Source organism: Scyliorhinus canicula, chromosome 17, assembly GCF_902713615.1.
Source record: "Scyliorhinus canicula chromosome 17, sScyCan1.1, whole genome shotgun sequence".
Classification (NCBI taxonomy): domain Eukaryota; kingdom Metazoa; phylum Chordata; class Chondrichthyes; order Carcharhiniformes; family Scyliorhinidae; genus Scyliorhinus; species Scyliorhinus canicula.
The window spans coordinates 97270544-97291873 of record NC_052162.1 but is presented as its reverse complement, the minus strand read 5'-3'; the positions used below and the strand labels follow the sequence as shown (position 1 = coordinate 97291873).

Here is a 21330-nt window from a genome sequence, read left to right as displayed (position 1 = left end):
AAGGGTCCTAATTGATTGTGTAGGACCGCTTCCTAAAACAAAAAGTGGGAATCAATATCTTTTGACTGTAATGGATGTGTCTACTAGGTTTCCAAAGGCCATTCCAAAATGTAATATTGCAGCTAAAAAGACTGTGGAGGAGGTGGCATCAGACATTAAATACAATGTTGAGGGCTTATTGTCAAGATTATCCAGAGGATTGGGATAAAGGAATTCCATTCGTACTGTTTGCAATTAGGGATGCACCTAATGAGTCAACCAAATTTAGTCCTTTTGAATCAAATTTTGGTCATGAGGTAAGAGGACCACTTAAATTGATTTTTTAAAAATTGGTGGGTGAGAAATCGGAAATTACACTATTGGATTAGGTGTCAAATTTTGGGGAACGATTAAATAGAGCTGGTGAATTGGCTGGACAACATTTGAAATTTGCACAAAATGTGATGAAACAGGTCGCAGACAAGAAATCCAAAGTTCGTAGTATTGCCAGTGGAGATAAAGTTTTAATGTTGTTACCAGTGGTAGGGGAGCCTTTAAAAGCTAGGTTTTGTGGATCGTATCAGATTGAAAGGAAATTAAGTGAGGTGAATTATGTGGTAAGAACACCAGATAGAAGGAAGACTTACCAAGTGTGACATGTGAATATGCTTAAAAGGTATTTTGAAAGGGAAGGAGAGAAAAAGGAAGTTTGAATGATTCTAACTCAAAGTGACGAACCAAATCCAGATGACTGTGAATTTGACATACCTCAAATTAAACTGGAAAATGAGAATGTTCTTAAAAATTGGGATGAATTGTTAAGTTACCTTCCAGAGGAAAAACGGACTGACCTGAAAGAGTTATTGATATCACATGGGCAAGTTTGTAGAGATAAATTGGGAAGTACTAAAATGGCTATACATGATGTAGATGTGGGAAATGCTGTTCCTATCAAACAACATCCATATAGACTTAATCCTTTAAAATTGGCACAGGTTAACAAAGAGGTTGAGAGTGTGCTTTAAAATGGCATAATTGAAGTGGGTTGCAGCCAATGGAACTCACCCATAGTGATGGTACCTAAACCAGTCGGTACCCAACGGTTGTGTGTGGACTATAGAAAGGTGAATGCAGTTACAAGAATGAACTCTTACCCTATCCCACATTTGGAGGATAGCATTGAGAAAGTGGGACAATCCGCTTTTATTTCCAAATTGGATTTACTTAAAGGTACCTTTATCCGAAAGGGTGAAGGAGATTTCAACTTTTGTGACTCCAGATGGGATAAACCAATTCAAAGTTATGCCATTTGGCATGAAAAACGCCCCAGCCACATTTCAACGGTTAACTAATACAGTTGTTTCAGGATTACTCAATTGTGTGGTATATATCAACGATCTGGTGGTTTTCAGCCAGACATGGAAAGAACATTTAAATCATCTTATGGTGTTATTCGATCGACTTCAGGGGGCGGGTTTGGTGATAAACCTAGCCAGAAGTGAATTTGGAAAAGCCCAAGTCACTTTCCTTGGCCATACAATCAGACAGGGTCGATTGGTACCACAGAATGTGAAAACGGAAGTTATTGGGGAGTTTCCAATACCCTCGACATGACAGGAAATAATACGATTTCTTGGTATGAGTGGATTTTACCGGACATTTTTCCCAAATGTTAGCAGTGTGGTCGCTCCACTGACGGACTTGCTCAAGAAGCGTAACAAATTCCAGTGGACAGCGGAGTATCAACAGGAATTTGGCGGCCTGAAGGTGGTGTTAACCACTGTTCCTGTGTTAGTCATCCCAAATTATACCAAACCATTCAAAGTGGCTGTTGATGCGAGTGATGGGGGCATAGTTGCGGTGCTTCTACAAGACGATGACAGAGGGATAGAGCGGCCTGTTGGTTATTTTTCATAGAAATTGAATTCTCACCAGAAAAAGTATTCGACGATTGAGAAGGAGACTTTGAGTTTGGTGCTGGCTTTGCAACATTTTCACATTTATGTGACCAGCAATCCATCTGCCACCATTATATATACTGATCATAATCCGTTGACGCTTTTGGAGCGATTCCAGAATAACAATGCGAGGCTGTTTCGCTGGAGTTTATTGTGACAGCCATTTCATTTTAAAATAGCCCATGCGGCAGGTCAGGAAAACGTGATAGCCGATGCTTTGTCACAAATGTGATGGAACAGAAGGATTTCGGTTGGAGGAAGAAGAACGGGAAAAAAAAGGATTATATTATTATACCTGTTTGCGAGTGTTGTTTTTTTTGAACCGGTGAAGTGATTTTACTGTGTGCATTTCTTAATTGATGGTGCAAAGGTGAAAAATGAAACCATCTTGAAGTTGATGGTTTATTTATTTTTCTTGGGGGGGGGGGGGGGTGTCATGTGACTGTCATGTGAGAGTACCTTGAGGAAATGGATGTTTAAGCAATGTACCTTCATATTACTGAAGTGATGTCAGAGAGTGGGGGGAGCTGAGCTCACTTCTTTTTTAGTTTCAGTTTGAGAACGCAGTTGGGAGTGTCTGTTTTTTTTTGCTGTGAGCTGCAGGAAGAAACACAGAGCTGGTCTGTTGATTTCTGCCATACAAATGTATTAAATGTAACCTAATGTGCTCCTATTTTTGAAGGTTTGACTTCTTTTGGATGTTTAAAGGAACAGTTTGAAGTATTATTTAGTGTTGTAGTCTTTTGGGGTTATCTTTGAAGTAATGGGTGTTAAGATATTCAATGTATGTTTTAAAACGTTAACTTGAGTTCATAGAACAAACATTGTTTTGTTTTAAAAACCACTTGTCCATTTCTGCTGCATCACACCTGGAGAGTACGCCGTGTGCTTCCCACACCACAATCTATTAAAAGTTGTGGGTCGGTTGAACTCCATTAAACACTTTGGGGTTCTGTAAACCCGGACCCATAAAATATTTTAGACTTATCTCAATGTAAACATACACTGTTCATAGTTTGTCGTGGAGTTTTATAAATCTGCTAACGGTCCTTTTTTATCTGTCAACAGATTGTCTCCTTGAAAATAAAAAAATATGGAATTCCAAAAGGATGTCTAAATATCTTATACATTTCTTAAAAGAGTAACAGGCTCAGACTCACAACAGTTTCTTGGTTATCTTGCAATTTTGTAGTTTCACTTAATCTTATTGACAGTCTGTTTTAAAAGTCGATTCATGTTTATTTAATATTGGTTTGGGTGTCAATCATTTTAACATGTGTTCTGTCAGCAGGTCATTCTGAGAGTGATTTCATTCAGTTATCTCTGAGGTGTCAAGAGTTTTTAAATATATAGTTGAATAGAAAGTTACTATTGAGAATGTCTATTCTATTTAATGTTTGTGTCTCAAGAAGTTATATGGTTGGACAGAAAGTTACTTAATTGGTTCTATTCTGTAATCTTGTATATGACCTCTTTGGTCCGGCTATAGGTACAGTTAAAATTAAGTAATAAAGGGGTTTATGATCTGTCAAATCAAGGATTCTTTAACTTAGGCTCTTTGTATGTTCGCGGCAAATACGTTAGTCTAAGGTCTTTTTCCAAGTGTCTAATGGATTCTAGAAAGATACTTGCAGTGATTTTACTCTACTTGGGTTAAACACACTGCATTAATTTTAAATTCCTGATTCTTATAAATTTCTTTATTTTAATCTGCATTAATCCTGTGGTCAGTTTGATATTCACCACACTATTATTCGGTTACACTACAATTGACTCTATACCAATGGATTGCACTGCATTCAATCTACACTATTGGATTACACTGCATTGAATTTACATTATTGGATTACACTGTATTGAACTCATACTATTGGATTACACTGCAATTGACTCCATACTATTGGATTACACTGCAATTGACTGTATAATATTGAATTACAGTGCAGTTGACTCTATACTATTTGATTACACTCTGATGGAACCATTAATTCACCAGACACGTGTTTCCGATGTGAATCTAGTCTTTAATCGACTTACTTCAAAGCCAGCCTGTTACCTGTCGATGAACTCGTAGTGACCCAGGCTGACTCTGGACACGGGTACTTATACAGCTGCACTAGGGGGAGGAGTCGTGGGCGGAACCAAAGGTGGAGCCCAGTACAAGTCCCGAAGTGCTCCCAGCGCTACTCCCCCTAGTCGTAGGACAGCGCTACTGCGCTTACAAGTGTGAATTAACATATATATTAACATATAATACATTCACCACATTCACCTCCTTCAAAAAAATCAAGTCCGGCAGGGGTGGTGGTCTAGTCTATAAAGTTAGTCTGTCCGGCGGTTGAATTGTCTGCTGAGATCTGCGGAGCACCGGGGTTGCAGCCTCTTGCGGTGGCTGGGGTACGATGGGGGACTCCAGGGTTGTATCCGAGCTTCATACTCTCCTGGTTCGACCGGGGACTGGGGGCGCTGGCCGGCACGGGGACGCGGAACTGGTGGAGCGAGCTCGTGGGCTCGGGAGCGCAAGGGGGCGGCAGCGTGGGGTGTAGGCTGAGAGATCCTTCTGTGGAGGTAGGGGGGACGCTGGATCCGGCAGGTGCCAGATCCCGGAGGGATACAGTGTCCTGATGGTCGTCAGGGAACTCGACAAATGCGTACTGGGGGTTGGAGTGGAGCACGCGCACTTTCTGAACAAGGGGGTCGGTTTTGTGCGCCCTGATGTGTTTCCTCAGAAGTACGGGTCCCGATGTCCTCAGCCATGCCGGAAGTAAGACACCCGTGGTAGTGCCCCTGGAGAAAATGAAGAGCCTCTCGTGAGGGGTCTGGTTGGTCGCCGTAGACAAAAGGGACCTAATAGCGTGAGGCGCGTCTGGGAGGACTTCCTACCACTGGGAGACTTGGAGCTTTCTAGACCGGAGGGTCAGTAGGACGGCCTTCCAGACTGTCGCGTTCTCCCTTTCCACCTGCCCATTCCCCCTGGGGTTGTAGCTGGTAGTCCTGCTCGAGGCAATGCCCTTTTTGAGCAGGTACTGACGCAGCTCGTCGCTCATGCTGGACGAACCCCGGTCGCTGTGTACGTAGCTGGGGAAACCAAACAGGGTGAAGATGCTATGCAGGGCCCTAATAACTGTGTGGGAGGTCATGTCGGGGCATGGGATAGCGAATGGAAAACGGGAGAACTCGTCTACGATGTTTAAGAAGTAAACGTTCTTGTTAGTTGAGGGGAGTGGCCCTTTGAAATTAATCACGAGGCGTTCAAAGGGCCTAGAAGCCTTGGCCAGGTGGGCCTGTCTGGTCTATAGAAGTGCGATTTGCACTCCGCACAGATCGGGCAGTCCCTGGTGACCGCTTTTACCTCCTCGTTGGAGAAAGGCCGGTTTCGGGCCCTAATGTAGTGGGCGAGCCGGGTGACCCCCGAGTGGCAGAGGTCATTGTGGATGCTTTTTAATCGGTCAATCTGCGCACTGGCACATGTCCCACGGGATAGGGCATACGGAGGCTCGAGAAAAATGCAACTGGTCTCCCTGCCTGATTTAACGTGGCTGCAAGAGCTATCTCTGAGGCGTCGCTCTCTACCTGAAATGGGGTGAAATCATCCACCGCCCGCATGGTCGCTTTGGCGATGTCCTCCTTGATGCCGTCGAAGGCCTGGCGTGCCTCGGCTGACAGGGGAAATCGTGTGGTCCTAAAGAGTGGGCGGGCTTAGTCCGCATATTGAGCGACCCACTGGGCGTAGTAGGAAAAAAATCCCAAGCACCGTTTGAGGGCCTTGGGACAATGAGGGGGAAGGAGTTTCTAAGAGCATATAAGAGCATATCAATTCACCAGACACGGGTTTCCGATGTGAATCTAGGCTTTAATCGACTTACTTCAGAGCCAGCCTGTTACCTGTCGATGAACTCGTAGTGTCCCAGGCTGACTCTGGACACGGGTACTTATACAGCTGCACTAGGGGGAGGAGTCGTGGGCGGAATCAAGGGTGGAGCCCAGTACAAGTTCCTAAGTGCTCCCAGCGCTACTCCCCCTAATGGTAGGACAGCGCTACTGCGCTTACAACAACAATGTGAATTAACATATATATATTAACATATATTACATTCACCACACACTCCAATTAACCTTACACTGTTGGATTACACTGCGATTAGCTCTATACTATTGGATTACATTGCAATTAACTTTGCACTATTGGATTACACTGCGATTAGCTCTACATTATTAGATTATTCTGCAATTGACACTATATTATTGGATTACACTGATTAGCTCTGTACTATTGGATTGCACTGCAATTGACTATAATATTGGATGTGACTGAGACTGCAATTGACTATACTATTTGATTATACTGCAATTAACATTATACTGTTGGGTTATACTGCGATTAGGTCTATTCTATTGGATTATACTGCAATTAACTCTATACAATTGAATTATTCTACAATTGTCACCACACCATTGGATTACACTGGAATTGACTATATATTATTGTATTACATTGCAATTAACTCTATACTATTGGATTACACTGCAATTAACTCAATACTATTGAATTAACCCTTGAACCTAACCTTCACACCTTTGGACACTACGGGGCAATTTAGCATAGCCAATCCACCTAACCTGCACATCTTTGAACTATGGTAGAACACCAGAGGACAGGGTGGAGAATGTGTAAACTCCACACAGCCAGTTGCACAATGCTGGAATTTAACCCTGGTCACTGGCGCTGTGAGGTAGCAGTCCACCCATTGTGCCACCATGCCACCCCTGATACAAATGCAGATAAATGTATAATACAATGATTATTTACGATTGTTTCACGGTCTTTTTGGCAGGGTTGTAGTTTATTAGATGATCTGATGTTTTAGTTGAAGTGAAGGTCTTGAAAAGCAACAAACTATCGGTTCACAGTGAGGCTTCTTGCAGTTGAATTTCTAGCAGCTTGGTTCCCAGGTGAACCTGTAGTTGGAGCAGGTTTAGGGGGCGCGGGAGAGGGGGTGGAGTCCTTTTTCCACTTTCAAGATTTTGCTGTTTACTACCTCATCTGATCAGGTGAAATGCAGTTCGTTCAAAGGCGTTCTAATGGAACACCATCTCTGCAGTACAGATTCTTGCTGTTATTTTAAAAGGAGATAAAATGGCATTCTTAGCATGTGATTTATACAAGTTCAGTGACCTTTTTCCAAAAACAGTTTAGGGTCTTGATTACACATCCTGTGTTGTCATTTGTCATTTGATGTACCCAACCAACATTTCGATGAGGGAAATGATCATAATGTAATCCAAGGTTGATGACATTCATTTAACACAGAGTTTTGATGTTTCTTTTTTCAATCATAGAACAGAAATACAAGTCTGCTGGAATGTTTGGTTCTTTTGTTGCTGGTCAATCCATAAACAAAGGGACATGTGAAATTGCTGCAATTCTTAAACTTAGCCCCATTTCTTCCAGACACTTGAGCACAGAAAATAACTTGGTGCCTCAATACACAGCCCACAGCTAAATATTGGAATGCTGTTCTTTGAGTGAGAGTTAAACTGAGATCTGTTAATTTCTTCATCTAGATATAAAATATCCACAGAAGAGTAAAAGAGTTTCTGTAATGACCTGGGCAACATGTTTCATTCAATTAACATTAGTATAATGGCAGCACGGTAGCACACGTGGCTAGCACTGTGGCTTCACAGCATGAGGGTCCCAGGTTCGATTCCCGCTGGGTCACTGTCTGTGCGGAGTCTGCACGTTCTCCCCGTGTGTGCATGGGTTTCCTCCAGGTGCTCCGGTTTCCTCCCACAGTCCAAAGATGTGGAGGTTAGGTGGATTGGCCATGCTAAATTGCCCTTAGTGTCCAAAACGGTTAGGAGGGGTTATTGGGTTATGGGGATAGGGTGGAAGTGAGGGCTTAAGTGGGTCAATGCAGACTCGATGGGCCGAATGGCCTCCTTCTGTATGTTCTATGTATCTATGTATAACAAAAATAATTAACAGATTACTCATCTCAGTTGTTTTGTGGAATCTTGCTCTGCACAAATTGGTTGCCATGGTAATCTACAATACAACGATACAATTTCTTCTTCAAATATTATTCATTAGCTGTGGACCGACTTACATTGTTTGGTGGATACAGAAGATATCAACACAAGGTTCTTTTTCTTTCTTGGCTTTTTTATTTATTATAGTTCAATGTCTGGATGTTTAACTGTCGACCATTTTAGTGAGACCCAAATGCAACCTGCACCACTCTCTTTGCATTCTCTGTAAGATCATTCAGTGCATCTTTCAGAAGATTGCTAATTGTATGAAATGATGATACTGCTCCAATGATGAGCCCAATGATTGGGACGCAACTGAACACGTTCTTAAATGCCACATAGAAGGAAGAAGTGGCTTCCACCATCATTCCTTCCACAGTTTGTTCATTTATTTCACCCATAAATGGAGATTTCGCCACGGCTTTCAGATCTCCCACAGGTTTTCCTACTGTGTCGGCCATTCTTTGAAGAGAGGCATCATCCAGACCCAGATGATTACGGAAATATTTTATTGCATATGTCAGTATCTTGACATCACAAGAAAATGACAAACCAGGAACTGGCACTGCTCCCACTGGTCCAGAAATTATGGCAAATATCCAGATTAGAGTCATGAGATGGACACTTTTCTTCTCTATAATCTCTATTGTTGTGTTTTGAAGCGACAGAAAGAAAACGTGTTTCTTTAGATCATCAAGACCATCTTCGAGGGTTTCCTTTAATGCAGGAAAATCATACTTATTCAGTTTAAAGTTTGATATGAGGAAAACAGCAGCTGATGAAATCCCTGCCTTTGCCAAATTCCCCACACAGTCATCCCTGATCTTGCCCAGTTCTTCATCTGTGTTAAACTCTTCATCTTCCATTTCAAGAGCATGGAGATCATTATCAATTTTAGATCGAACAAAGTAGAAATTCTTCCCCAGTTCTTTCATCGCTTTGGCAAGTTTAGCATCATTTTCTCTGAATCGACAGTCTGAGATAATGATGAAGAAATCATATTTATTCAAGTTCATTTCCTGAAGATACACACCGGCTGGGAAGTTTGTTGTCCCTATTCCTGGCAGGTCCCAGAAGCAAACAGTCGGCATGTTGGGATGTGGGTACGGGGTTGGTTTCATTGTGGTTTCTGTAGTACCAGTTTTAGCTGCTCCCTTATCCTTTCTCCGGAGTCCTCTCATAGTATTGATGAAGCTGGATTTCCCTGCACCTGACTCCCCTGTCACTGCAATGTGAAGCTCTGTATTCTGCAGCTCCTTTAACTTATTCCGTATCAGAGACACAACAGCCTCCAGCCCACCCACTTCATAAGTGGACTTTAAGTTATTGAGCTCTTCCTGAGTGAAGAATTGAGGGTATGAAGACTGAGCCATTGGATCTCTGTGGAAGAGAATTAATATTTAAACACACAATTTCCACAATCTGTGTCTGCCTTTATTCACAGATTCAAGGAAGTTACAATCTATATTTACTGATTTCAAACAGAAATTACAGTGACTGAAACAATTCACTCACAGCTACTTAAAGACTTATTGAGCTGAAAAACAAGGGCAGTTGACACAATGTAACATTGATGATCTCTATCCCCACCTTTTATTTGCATTTTCCGTAATTCTGGGGCAAGTATTCTAAAGGACCTACTGATGTTTGAATAACTTATTGTAATGAACTCCAATTGGCTTTATTGGTTGGCCAATTGGAGTATGAGCTCCCTCAATGGTAGCTCATTGAGGGGGGCCCATATAATCACCTGTGTAGGCTTTGTGAGCCAGTCTTAAGTTGACTGGACTGCTAGCAGCACTGTTTGTAGCTGCTCCTGTAATATCGTTATTGTAAATAAATATTGGTGTGGTGACGGAACTCCTGCCTCCCGTGGATTACTACAGTGGTGACGAGGTAAACTACGAATTTTGCGGAGACCAGCTGCCGCACTCGGAGGGTAAGCCTTGCCATTTTAAAAATGCCGTTTTTTGGGAGGTTAGAGGCATTCGACCCGGCTATTGAGGACTGGTTCCAGTATGTGGAGAGAATGTGTTACTTCTTCCGGGCAAATGATATACTGACGGACGAAAGGAGACGGCTTATCCTGCTGTTGGTGTGCGGACCCTCCGCTTTCGCCATTATACGTAGTCTGACTTATCCCGATGCGCCGGACACGAAAACTTTCCAAGAAGTAACGGAATTGGTGAAAGAGCACTACGACCCAAAACCACCCCTCATTTTGCATAGGTACAGATTCTACACAGCGAAGCGGGAAGACAGGGAGTCAGTCACAAATTTCTTGACCCACCTGAGAAGGCTGGCGGAAAAATGTGAGTTCGGCCTGACGCTAAAAGAAATGCTTCGGGACCGGTTAGTGTGTGGTATAAACGACCTCACAATACAGAAACGCCTGTTGGCGGAAACGGAGCTAGACTGCAGGCAGGCGTTACAGCTCGCACTGTCCCTAGAAAAGGCAGCAAGTGGGGCGCAGGAACTACAGGGCACGCCAATGGAGGTAGATACATGTGAGAGGGACTACCACAATGGGTCCTGCTACCAGATAGCCTCTCTCAGGAAAAACATGAGGAATAGAGGGAAAAAGGAAAACCCCAGAACTGCCCCCAAGTCTGCCAGGACTAACTAGAGACAGAGGGAAGTACCGGCTGAGGCTCCCCCAACAGAGAAGGACCATTTCAGGCACGAGACAGAGTGGGGTAACAACGACAGAAACCCTAGAAGGAGGTGGCAAAAGAGGAATAGCAGGTGGGGATGCAGGGAAGTACACAACCTAGACGCCCCATCCTCCTCCGAAGGGGAACAATTATAAAATATTACAACGAAGAAAGCAGAGCCCATTAGGATTACCCCACGGGTGAACGGGCGGCTGACAATAATGGAAATAAACATGGGTGCGGCCGTATCAGTAATGGGAGTGGCAGCATTTAGAAAAATCAAAGATGGACTCCAGCCACTAACCCTAACAAAAACATCGACGAAACTTGAAACCTACACGGGGGAACCCCTGGAAGTTCTAGGCACCACTCATGTACCTGTGGAATGTGAGAAACAATTGCTCAGATTACCGTTGACGATAGTAGAGGGCTCTGGACCGAGCTTAATTGGACGGAACTGGCTGAAAGACCTAAAATTAGATTGGATGAAGATTTTCCAGAGTGGAAGCGGGCAGTTGAATGGAGTACTCCAAAAATACCCGGAGGTCTTCCAGGAAGGTTTGGGGGAAATCATAGGCGCCAAAGCAACTTTGCACGTGGACCCAGAAGCCCTTTTGAAATTTTGTAAGGCCAGGCCGGTACCTTTTGCATTAAGGAAGAAAGTAGATGACGAAATAGAAAGGTTACGGCGCGACAGCATTATCAGACTAGTACAGTTCTCAGAATGGGCAGCGCCGGTGGTACCAATTTTGAAGCCAGACGGCTCAATACGTCTCTGTGGAGATTTCAAACAGACAGTAAACAAATACGCACTGCTGGACAAATACCCAATCCCGAAAATTGACGACCTATATGCCAAATTGGCAGGTGGGATTTTGTTCACTAAACTAGACATGAGCCACGCCTACCTGCAGTTAAAGCTGGACAAGGGCTCCCAGAAGTTCGCTACGATCAACACCCTGAAGGGCCTTTTTCGTTATACTAGGCTACCTTTAGGAGTGTCATCAGCCTGCGCTTTATTCCAGCGTACGATGGAAAATATTCTGCAGGGACTACCGCAGGTGCCGATTTATTTGGACGATGTCTTAATCACGGGTAGGACAAACAGGGAACACTTAAGGAAACTGGAGGAAGTGCTCAGGCGTTTCGCAAAGGCAGGCATACGGCTAAAAAGGGAAAAATGTGTTTTTCTGGCCGTACAAGTGACGTAACTGGGATATAAAGTAGACAAGTCAGGCTTACATCCATTAGAAGACAGAGTAAGGGCAATAAAAGAAGCCCCAGCTCCCACCACGGTCCAGGAGTTACGATCATTTCTAGGGTCGGTAACCTATTATGGAAAATTTATTGAAAATAGGGCATCCATCCTAGAACCCCTCCACCAGCTACTAAAAAAGGGGCAAGAATGGAAATGGTCCACCCGCCAAAACCGAGCATTTAGGGACATTAAGGAACAACTGTCATCAGAAAATGTCCTAGAGCATTATGACCCAAGGAAGGAATTGGTGGTCACTTGTGATGCAGCCCCCTACGGGGTAGGAGCCGTCTTAGCCCATAGAGGCAGGAATGGGGAAGAAAGGCCAATAGCCTACGCTTTGAGGATCTTGGCGATGGCTGAGAGGAAGTACGCCCAAATCGAGAAGGAAGGACTGGCGGTGATATTCGCAGTAAAAAAATTTCACCGGTATCTGTACGGGCGGAAAGTCACCATCGTGACAACCTCCCTCTAACCAAAACAAAACCCACAGTCATTGGGAAGCGGGAGCAGGGGCCTGTCGTAAAGGTGAGTAAGTGCTTTAAATTTGCTTACCTTTCAGCGGGAGCAGGGTTTGAGGGAATATCAGGTAAGCTCTTCCTTTCTTTTTCTTGTTTTTTTTAATCTAGAGGTGATATCAGGGAAGGCAGTACAATGCTCCTCCTGTAGAATGTTTGAGGGTGAGGGACGCCATCAGTGTCCCTGCTGATTTCATCTGTGGGAAGTGCACCCAACTCCAGCTCCTCAAAAACTGTGTTAGGGAACTGGAGCTGGAGCTGGGTGAACTTCTGATCATTCGGGAGGCAGAGGGGGTCATAGATAGGAGCTTCAGGGAGGTAGTTACGCCAAAGAATAAAGATAGATGGGTGACGGTGAGAGGGGCTGGGGGTAAGCAGTCAGTACAGGGAACCCCTGTGGTTGTTCCCCTTAGTAACACATATACCGCTTTGGATACTGTTGGGGGGGACGACGTACCAGGGGTCAGCCATGGGGTACAGGTCTCTGGCATAGAGTCTGTCCCTGTTGCTCAGAAGGGAAGGGGGGAAAGGAGTAGGACATTAGTCATTGGAGACTCCATAGTTAGGGGGATAGATAGGAGATTCTGTGGGAACGAGAGAGACTCGCGGTTGGTGGGTTGCCTCCCAGGTGCCAGGGTCCGCGATGTCTCAGATCGTGTTTTCGGGATCCTTAAGGGGGAGGGGGAGCAGTCCCAAATCATGGTCTACATAGGTACCAACGACATTATGTAGGAAAAGGGATAGGGATGTAAGGCAGGAATTCAGGGAACTAGGGTGGAAACTTAGAGCTAGAACAGTTATTATCTCTGGGTTGTTACCCGTGCCACGTGCTAGCGAGTCGAGGAATAGGGAGAGAGAGCAGTTGAACACGTACCTGTAGGGAGGGTTTCAGATTCCTGGACAGTTGGGGCTCATTCTGGGGTAGGTGGGACCTCTACAAACGGGATGGTCTACACCTGGACCAGAGGGGTACTAATATCCTCGGGGGGAGGTTTGCTAATGCTCTTCGGGAGAGTTTAAACTAGTTCAGCAGGGGATTGGGAACCTGAATTGTAGCTCCAGTACACAAGAAGCTGAGAGTAGTGAGGTCATGAGAAAGGTTTCAAAGTTGCAGGAGTGTACTGGCAGGAAGGAAGGTGGTCTAAAGTGTGTCTACTTCAATGCCAGGAGCATCCGGAATAAGGTGGGTGAGTTTGCGGCATGGGTTAGTACCTGGGACTTCGATGTTGTGGCCATTTCGGAGACATGGATAGAGCAGGGCGAGGAATGGTTGTTGCAGGTGCCGGGGTTTAGATATTTCAGTAGGTTCAGGGAAGGTGGTAAGAGAGGGGGAGGGTGGCATTGTTAGTCAAGGACAGTATTACGGTGGCTGAGAGGACATTTGATGAGGACTCGAATACTGAGGTAGTATGGGCTCAGTTAAGAAACAGGAAAGGAGAGGTCACCCTGTTAGGGCTTTTCTATAGGCCTTCGAAAAGTTCCAGAGATGTAGAGGAAAAGTTCCAGAGATGTAGAGGAAAGGATTGCAAAGATGATTCTGGATAGGAGCGAAAATAACAGGGTAGTTGTTATGGGGGACTTTAAATTTCCAAATATTGACTGGAAACACTATAGTTCGAGTACTTTAGATGGATCCGTTTTTGTCCAATGTGTGCAGGAGGGTTTCCTGATGCAGTATGTAGATAGGCCAACAAGAGGCGAGGCCGTATTGGATTTGGTACTGGGTAATGAACCAGGACAGGTGTTAGATTTGGAGGTAGGTGAGCATTTTGGTGATAGTGACCACAGTTCGATTACGTTTACTTTAGCGATGGAAAGGGATAGGTATAAACCGCAGGGCAAGAGTTATTGCTGGGGGAAAGGCAATTATGATGCGATGAGGCAAGACGTAGGATGCATCGCCTGGAGAGGAAAACTGCAGGGGATAGACACAATGGAAATGTGGAGCATGTTCAAGGAACAGCTACTGCGTGTCCTTGATAAATATGTACCTGTTAGGCAGGGAGGAAGTGGTCGAGCGAGGGAACCATGGGTTACTAAAGCAGTTGAAACACTTGTCAAGAGGAAGAAGGAGGCTTATGTGAAGATGAGACGTGATGGTTCAGTTGGGTCGCTTGAGAGTTACAAGTTAGCTAGGAAGGCTCTAAAGAGAGAGCTAAGAAGAGCCAAGCGAGGACATGAGAAGTCTTTGGCAGGTAGGATCAAGGATAACCCTAAAGCTTTCTATAGGTATGTCAGGAATAAAAGAATGTCTAAGGTAAGAGTAGAGCCAGTCAAGGACAGTAGTGGGAAGTTGTGCGTAGAGTCCGAGGAGATAGGAGAGGTGCTAAATGAGTATTTTTCGTCAGTATTCACACAGGAAAAAGACAAAGTTGTTGAGGAGAATACTGAGATACAGGTTACAAGACTAGAAGGGCTTGAGGTTCATAAGGAGGAGGTGTTAGCGATTCTGGAAAGTGTTAAAATAGATAAGTCCCCTGGGCCGGATGGGATTTATCCTAGGATTCTCTGGGAAGCTAGGGAGGAGATTTCTGAGCCTTTGGCTTTGATCTTTAAGGCATCTTTGACTACAGGAATAGTGCCAGAAGACTGGAGGATAGCAAAAGTTGTCCCCTTGTACAAGAAGGGGAGTAGAGATAACCCCTGTAACTATAGACCAGTGAGCCTTACTGCTGTTGTGGGAAAAGTCTTGGAAAGGTTTATAAGAGATAGGATGTATAATCATCTGGAAAGGAATAATTTGATTCGAGATAGTCAACATGGTTTTGTGAAGGGTAGGTCGTGCTTCACAAACCTTATTGAGTTCTTCGAGAAGGTGATCAAACAGGTGGATGAGGATAAAGCAGTTGATGTGGTGTATATAGATTTCAGTAAAGCGTTTGATAAGGTTCCCCACGGTAGGCTATTGCAGAAAATACAGAAGCATGGGATTCAGGGTGATTTAGCAGTTTGGATCAGAAATTGGCTAGCTGATTGAAGACAAAGAGTGGTGGTTGATGGGAAATGCACTGACTGGTGTCCAGTTACTAGTGGTGTGCCACAAGGATCTGTTTTGGGGCCTTTGCTGTTTGTCATTTTTATAAATGACCTGGAGGAGGGCGTAGAAGGATGGGTGAGTAAATTTGCAGATGACACTAAAGTCGGTGGAGTTGTGGACAGTGCAGAAGGATGTTACAAGTTACAGAGGGACATAGATAAGCTGCAGAGCTGGGCTGACATGTGGCAAATGGAGTTTAATGCAGAAAAGTGTGAGGTGATTCCTTTTGGAAGGAATAACAGGAAGGCAGAGTACTGGGCTAATGGTAAGATTCTTGGTAGTGTGGACGAGCAGAGAGATCTCGGTGTCCATGTCCATAGATCCCTGAAAGTTGCCACCCAGGTTGAGAGGGTGGTTAAGAAGGCGTACGGTGTGTTAGCCTTTATTGGTAGAGGAATTGAGTTTCGGTGCCATGAGGTCATTTTGCAGTTGTACAAAACTCTGGTGCGGCCGCATTTGGAGTATTGTGTGCAGTTCTGGTCGCCACATTATAGGAAGGATGTGGAAGCATTGGAAAGGGTACAGAGGAGATTTACAAGAATGTTGCATGGTATGGAGGGAAGATCATATGAGGAAAGGCTGAAGGACTTGAGGCTGTTTTCGTTGGAGAGAAGAAGGTTAAGAGGTGACTTAATTGAGGCATACAAGATGATCAGAGGATTAGATAGGGTGGACAGTGAGAGCCTTTTTCCTCGGATGGAGATGTCCAGCACAAGGGGACATAGCTTTAAATTGAGGGGAGATAGGTATAGGACAGATGTCAGAGGTAGGTTCTTTACTCAGAGAGTAGTAAGGGCGTGGAATGCCCTGCCTGCAACAGTAGTGGACTTGCCAACACTAAACGCATTCAAATGGTCATTGGATAGGCATATGGACGTTAAGGGAATATTGTAGAGGGACTTTAGAGGGGTTTCACAGGACGGTGCAACATCGTGGGCCGAAGTGCCTGTCCTACGCTGTAATGTTCTATGTTCTATGTTCTATGTTCTATGTTACGGACCATAAGTCGTTATTAGGGTTATTAAAAGAAGACAAGTCAATACCCCCGATTGCATCAGCTACAATCCAACGCTGGGCGTTGCTACTGGCGGCGTATAGATACGTTCTGGAGCACAGACCGGGAACGCGAGTAGCACATGCAGATGCTTTGAGGAGACTTCCCCTCCCGGACACTCCGCCGCAAATACCAAAAGCAGAGGAGACAGCAATGACTCTAAATTTTTTGGACACCCTACCAGTAGACGCACAACATATTCGGTTGTGGATGCAAAAAGACCCAGTTTTAGCCAAGATGAAGCATTTACTGCTAACAGGGGAACTGGAAAGACCAGTGGAGCCCCAGATGCACCCATACTGGAGCAGAAGGGACCAAATAACCGTAGAAGACGGTATCCTATTATGGGGAGCCCGGGTCATCGTCCCAGCTCAGGGCCGTCAGGCAATCTTAAATGAGTTACATCACGGACACCCAGGGGTGTCTAAAATGAAGATGCTAGCTCGAAGCTACGTTTGGTGCCCAGGTTTGGACGCATACATAGCAGCCTTGGTACGTCGGTGCCAGGAGTGGCAACGGGGCAAAGAGTGCCACCAGCGGCGCCATTGCACCCATGGGAATGGCCAGGCAGACCGTGGACCCGCCTGCATATTGACCACGTCTGCCCTTTCATAGGCTCAATGTTTTTGGTGATAGTGGACGCCCACTCCAAATGGTTGGACGTCCACCGGGTAAACACGTCAAGCACAGCATCGACAATTGAAAAGCTCAGGGCCTCGTTTGCAACACATGGACTTCCGGAGGTATTGGTGTCGGATAATGGAATGGCATTCACAAGTGGGGAATTTGGAAAATTCCTGATGGAAAACGGAGTCCGTCACAGCGTCCAACGGCCTGGCAGAGAGAGCGGTCCAGACACTTAAAGCGGGTCTCAAGAAGCAGCCGGCAGCGTCAATAGACACAAAGCTCTCCCGCTGGCTGTTTGATTACAGGACCACACCGCATTCCACAACGGGCATACCGCCAGCTGAACTCTTAATGGGAAGGCGGCTGCGAACGAGGCTGAGTCTCCTTTTCCCAAATTTAACGGGGAAAGTGGAGAAACAACAGGAGGCCCAACGCAGGGGGCATGATAATAGTTGTCAGCAGAGACATTTCCAGGTGGGGGCACCGGTTTGGGTCAAGAATTATGGGAATGGACCAACGTGGGTCAAAGGCACAGTAGAGTCCCAAACAGGGCCCATATCCTATGAGGTTTCAACAGGAGGTAAGGTGCTGAAGAAACACCTAGACCAAATAAGGGCAGCGGAACCTCACCTGGAGGCAGGCAAAGCAGGACCGCCTCAAGTTGGGATAGCCCAGACGGAAAGGATAGCCACACCCCAGCCCCGAGCAATTTCTCCAGACCCCGTCATCCAGTCATCAGAGTCGGAGATGGACACACTCGAAGAGGCTGCCGCGACACCTCTCCCCGAGGAGGAGGAAGAACAACTTCCAAGGAGATCGTCAAGGAAAAGACGGGCACTTATAAGGTACACCCCGCCCACTTCGGAGAACGACCCGGCGGACGACACAGAGGTGACAGACCCAGACATGAGGAGCAGGAAGAAGCTCGAGGAATGCCAGCTGGCAGGAATTCCTCGGACCTTGTGGGGGGAGGGGTGTAATGAACTCCAATTGGCTTTATTGGTTGGCCAATTGGAGTATGAGCTCCCTCAATGATAGCTCATTGAGGGGGCCCATATAATCACCTGTGTAGGCTTTGTGAGCAGTCTTAAGTTGACTGGACTGCTAGCAGCACTGTTTGTAGCTGCTCCTATAATATCGTTATTATAAATAAATATTGGTGTGGTGACGGAACTCCTGCCTCCCGTGGATTACTACACTTATGTTCATTGAGTTATTTACATTGAGTTATTGAGAGGTTGAATAAACTCGGTTTGTTCTAACTGGAACAAAGGAGGTTGGCAGAAAGTTAAAAGACAGCACCTCAAAGGATTACTCCCTGTGCCACGTGGCAGTGAAGCTAGAAATAGGAAGATAGAGAAGCTAAACATGTGGCTAAACAACTGGTGGAGGAGGGAGGGTTTCAGTTATCTGGACCACTGGGAGCTCTTCCGGGGCAGGTGTGACCTGTGTAAGGAGGAGTTGCATCTAAACTGGAGAGGCATAAATAACCTGACTGCGAGATTTGCTAGTGTCACACGGGAGGGTTTAAACTAGTATGGCAGGGGGGTGGGCACCGGAGCAATAGGCCAGAAGGTAAAACAAATTGTGAAAAAATTGAGGGAGAACTAGGGAACAGGGCCAGTATGGCTCTGAGGAAGAGCAGACAGAGAGATGTTGCTGAAAACAGCGGGACTAGTGGCCTATGTTTTGATGCAAAGAAGTATAACACGTAAGACAGATGAACTTCGAGCTTGGATTAGTACTTGGAACTATGAGGTTGTTGCCATTACAGAGACCTAGTTGAGGGAAGGACAGGATTGGCAGCTAAACGATCCAGGATTTAGATGTTTCAGGCGGGATAGAGGGGGATGTAAAAGGGTTGGAGGAGTTGCGCTACTGGTTAGGGAGAATATCACAGCTGTACTGTGGGAGGACACCCCCAGGGCAGCGAGGCTATATAGGTAGAGATCAGGAATAAGAAGGATGCAGTCACAATGTTGGGGGTTTACTACAGGCCACCCAACAGCCAGTGGGAGATAGAGGAGCAGATAGGTAGACAGATTTTGGAAAGGAGTAAAAGCAACAGGGTTGTGATGGGAGACTAACTTCCCCAATATTCACTGGGACTCACTTAGTGCTAGGGGCTTGGACGGGGCAGAATTTGTAAGGAGCTAGGGATGGGGCTGTACTGGACCTGGTATTGGGGAATGAGCCCGGCCAGATGGTAGAAGTTTCAGGAGGGGAACATTTCGGCAACAGTGACCACAATTCAGTAAGTTTTAAAGTGCTGGTGGACAAGGATAAGAGTGGTCCAAGGGTGAATGTGCTAAATTGGGGGAAGGCTAATTATAACAATATTAGGCAGGAACTGAGGAACCTAGATTGGGGGTGGATGTTTGAGGGTAAATCAACATCTGACATAAGGGAGGATTTCAAATGTCAGTTGAAAGGAATTCAGGACCGGCATGTTCCTGTGAGGAAGAAGGATAAATACGGCAAATTTCAGGAACCTTGAATAACGAGAGATATTGTCGGCCTAGTAAAAAAGAAAAACGAGGCATTTGCCGGGGCGGGAAGGCTGGGAAGAAACGAAGCCTGTGTGGAATTTAAGGAAAGTAGGAAGGAACGTAAGCAAGGAGTCAGGAAGGTAAAAGGAGTCACAAAAAGTCATTGGTAAATAGGGTTAAGGGAAATCCCAAGGATTTTTTACACGTAAATAAAAACCAAGAGGATAGTCAGGAAAAGGATTGGCCCACTGACGGACAGAGGAGGGAGCCAGATGAAATGGGCGAGGTGCTAAATGAATACTTTGCATCAGTATTCACCAAAGAGAAGGAATTGGTGGACGTTGAGTCTGGAGAAGGTGTGTAGATAGCCTGGGTCACATTGAGATCCAAAAAGATGAGGTGTTGGGCGTCTTGAAAAATATTAAGGTAGATAAGTCCCCAGGGCCTGTTGGGATCTACCTCAGAATACTGAAGGAGGCAAGAGAAAAAATTACTGAAGCCTTTACAAAAATCTTCGGATCCTCACTGTCTTCAGGTGATGTCCCGGAGGACTGGAAAATAGCCAATGTTGTTCCTTTTGTTTAAGAAGGGTGGCAAGGATAATACAGGGAACTACAGGCCGGTGAGCCTTACATCAGTGGCAGGGAAATGACTGGAGAAAATTCTTCGAGACAGGATCTACTCCCATTTGGAAGCAAATGGATGTATTTGCGAGAGGCAGCACGGTTTTGTGAAGGGGAGATCGTGTCTCACTAACTTGATAGAGTTTTTTGAGAGGTCACAAAGATGATTGATGCAGGTAGGGCAGTGGATGTTGTCTACATGGACTTCAGTAAGGCCTTTGACAAGGTCCCTCATGGCAGACCGGTACAAAAGGTGAAGTCACATGGGATCAGAGGTGAGTTGGCAAGATGGAAGCAGAACTGGCTAGGTCATAGAATGCAGAGAGTAGCAATGGAAGGGTACTTTTCTGATTGGAGGGCTGTGACTAGTGGTGTTCCGTAGAGATCAGTGCTGGGACCTTTGCTGTCGTAGTATATATAAATGATTTGGAGGAAATTGTAACTGGTCTGATTAGTAAGTTTGCAGATGGCACAAAGGTTGGAGGAATTGCGGATAGCGATGAGGACTGTCAGAGGATACAGCAGGATTTAGATTGTTTGGAGACTTGGGCGGAGAGATGGCAGATGGAGTTTAATCCGGACAACTGTGAGGTAATGCATTTTGGAAGGTCTAATGCAGGTGGGGAATATACAGTGAATGGTAGAACCCTCTAGAGTATTGACAGTCAGAGCAATCTGGTGTACAGGTCCACAGGTCACTGAAAGGGGCAACACAGGTGGAGAAGGTAGTCAAGAAGGCATACGGCATACTTGCCTTCATTGGCCGGGGCATTGAGTATAAAAATTGGCAAGTCATGTTGCAGCTGTATAGAACCTTAGTTCAGCCACACTTGGAGTAGAGTTCAATTCAGGTCGCCACACTATCAGAAGGATGTGGAGGCTTTAGAGAGGGTGCAAAAGAGATTTTCTAGGATGTTGCCCAGTATGGAGGGCATTAGCTATGAGGAGAGGGATACGGACTCTGGAAGTGCAGAAGATTTTAGTTTAGACGGGCAGCATGGTCGAGCAGGCTTGGAGGGCCGAAGAGCCTGTTCCTGTGCTGTACTTTTCTTTGTTGTTTATATTAAAACAGAATGTGCATCTCCATTGGTCAGAATTCTTCA

The 21330-nt window shown here is 45.3% G+C and overlaps 1 protein-coding gene across 1 annotated transcript in view; it reads right to left on the bottom strand.

The window, feature by feature from the left end:
* Positions 1-8085: 8085 nt before the first annotated feature.
* LOC119951485 overlaps positions 8086-21330 on the bottom strand; it is a 106798-nt gene continuing 93553 nt past the window's right edge. Inside the window, exon 6 of the mRNA XM_038774696.1 lies at positions 8086-9350. Coding sequence (XP_038630624.1) covers positions 8150-9350 — 1201 coding nt within the window. The 3' untranslated portion in view covers positions 8086-8149. The remainder of the gene's footprint in view (positions 9351-21330) is intronic.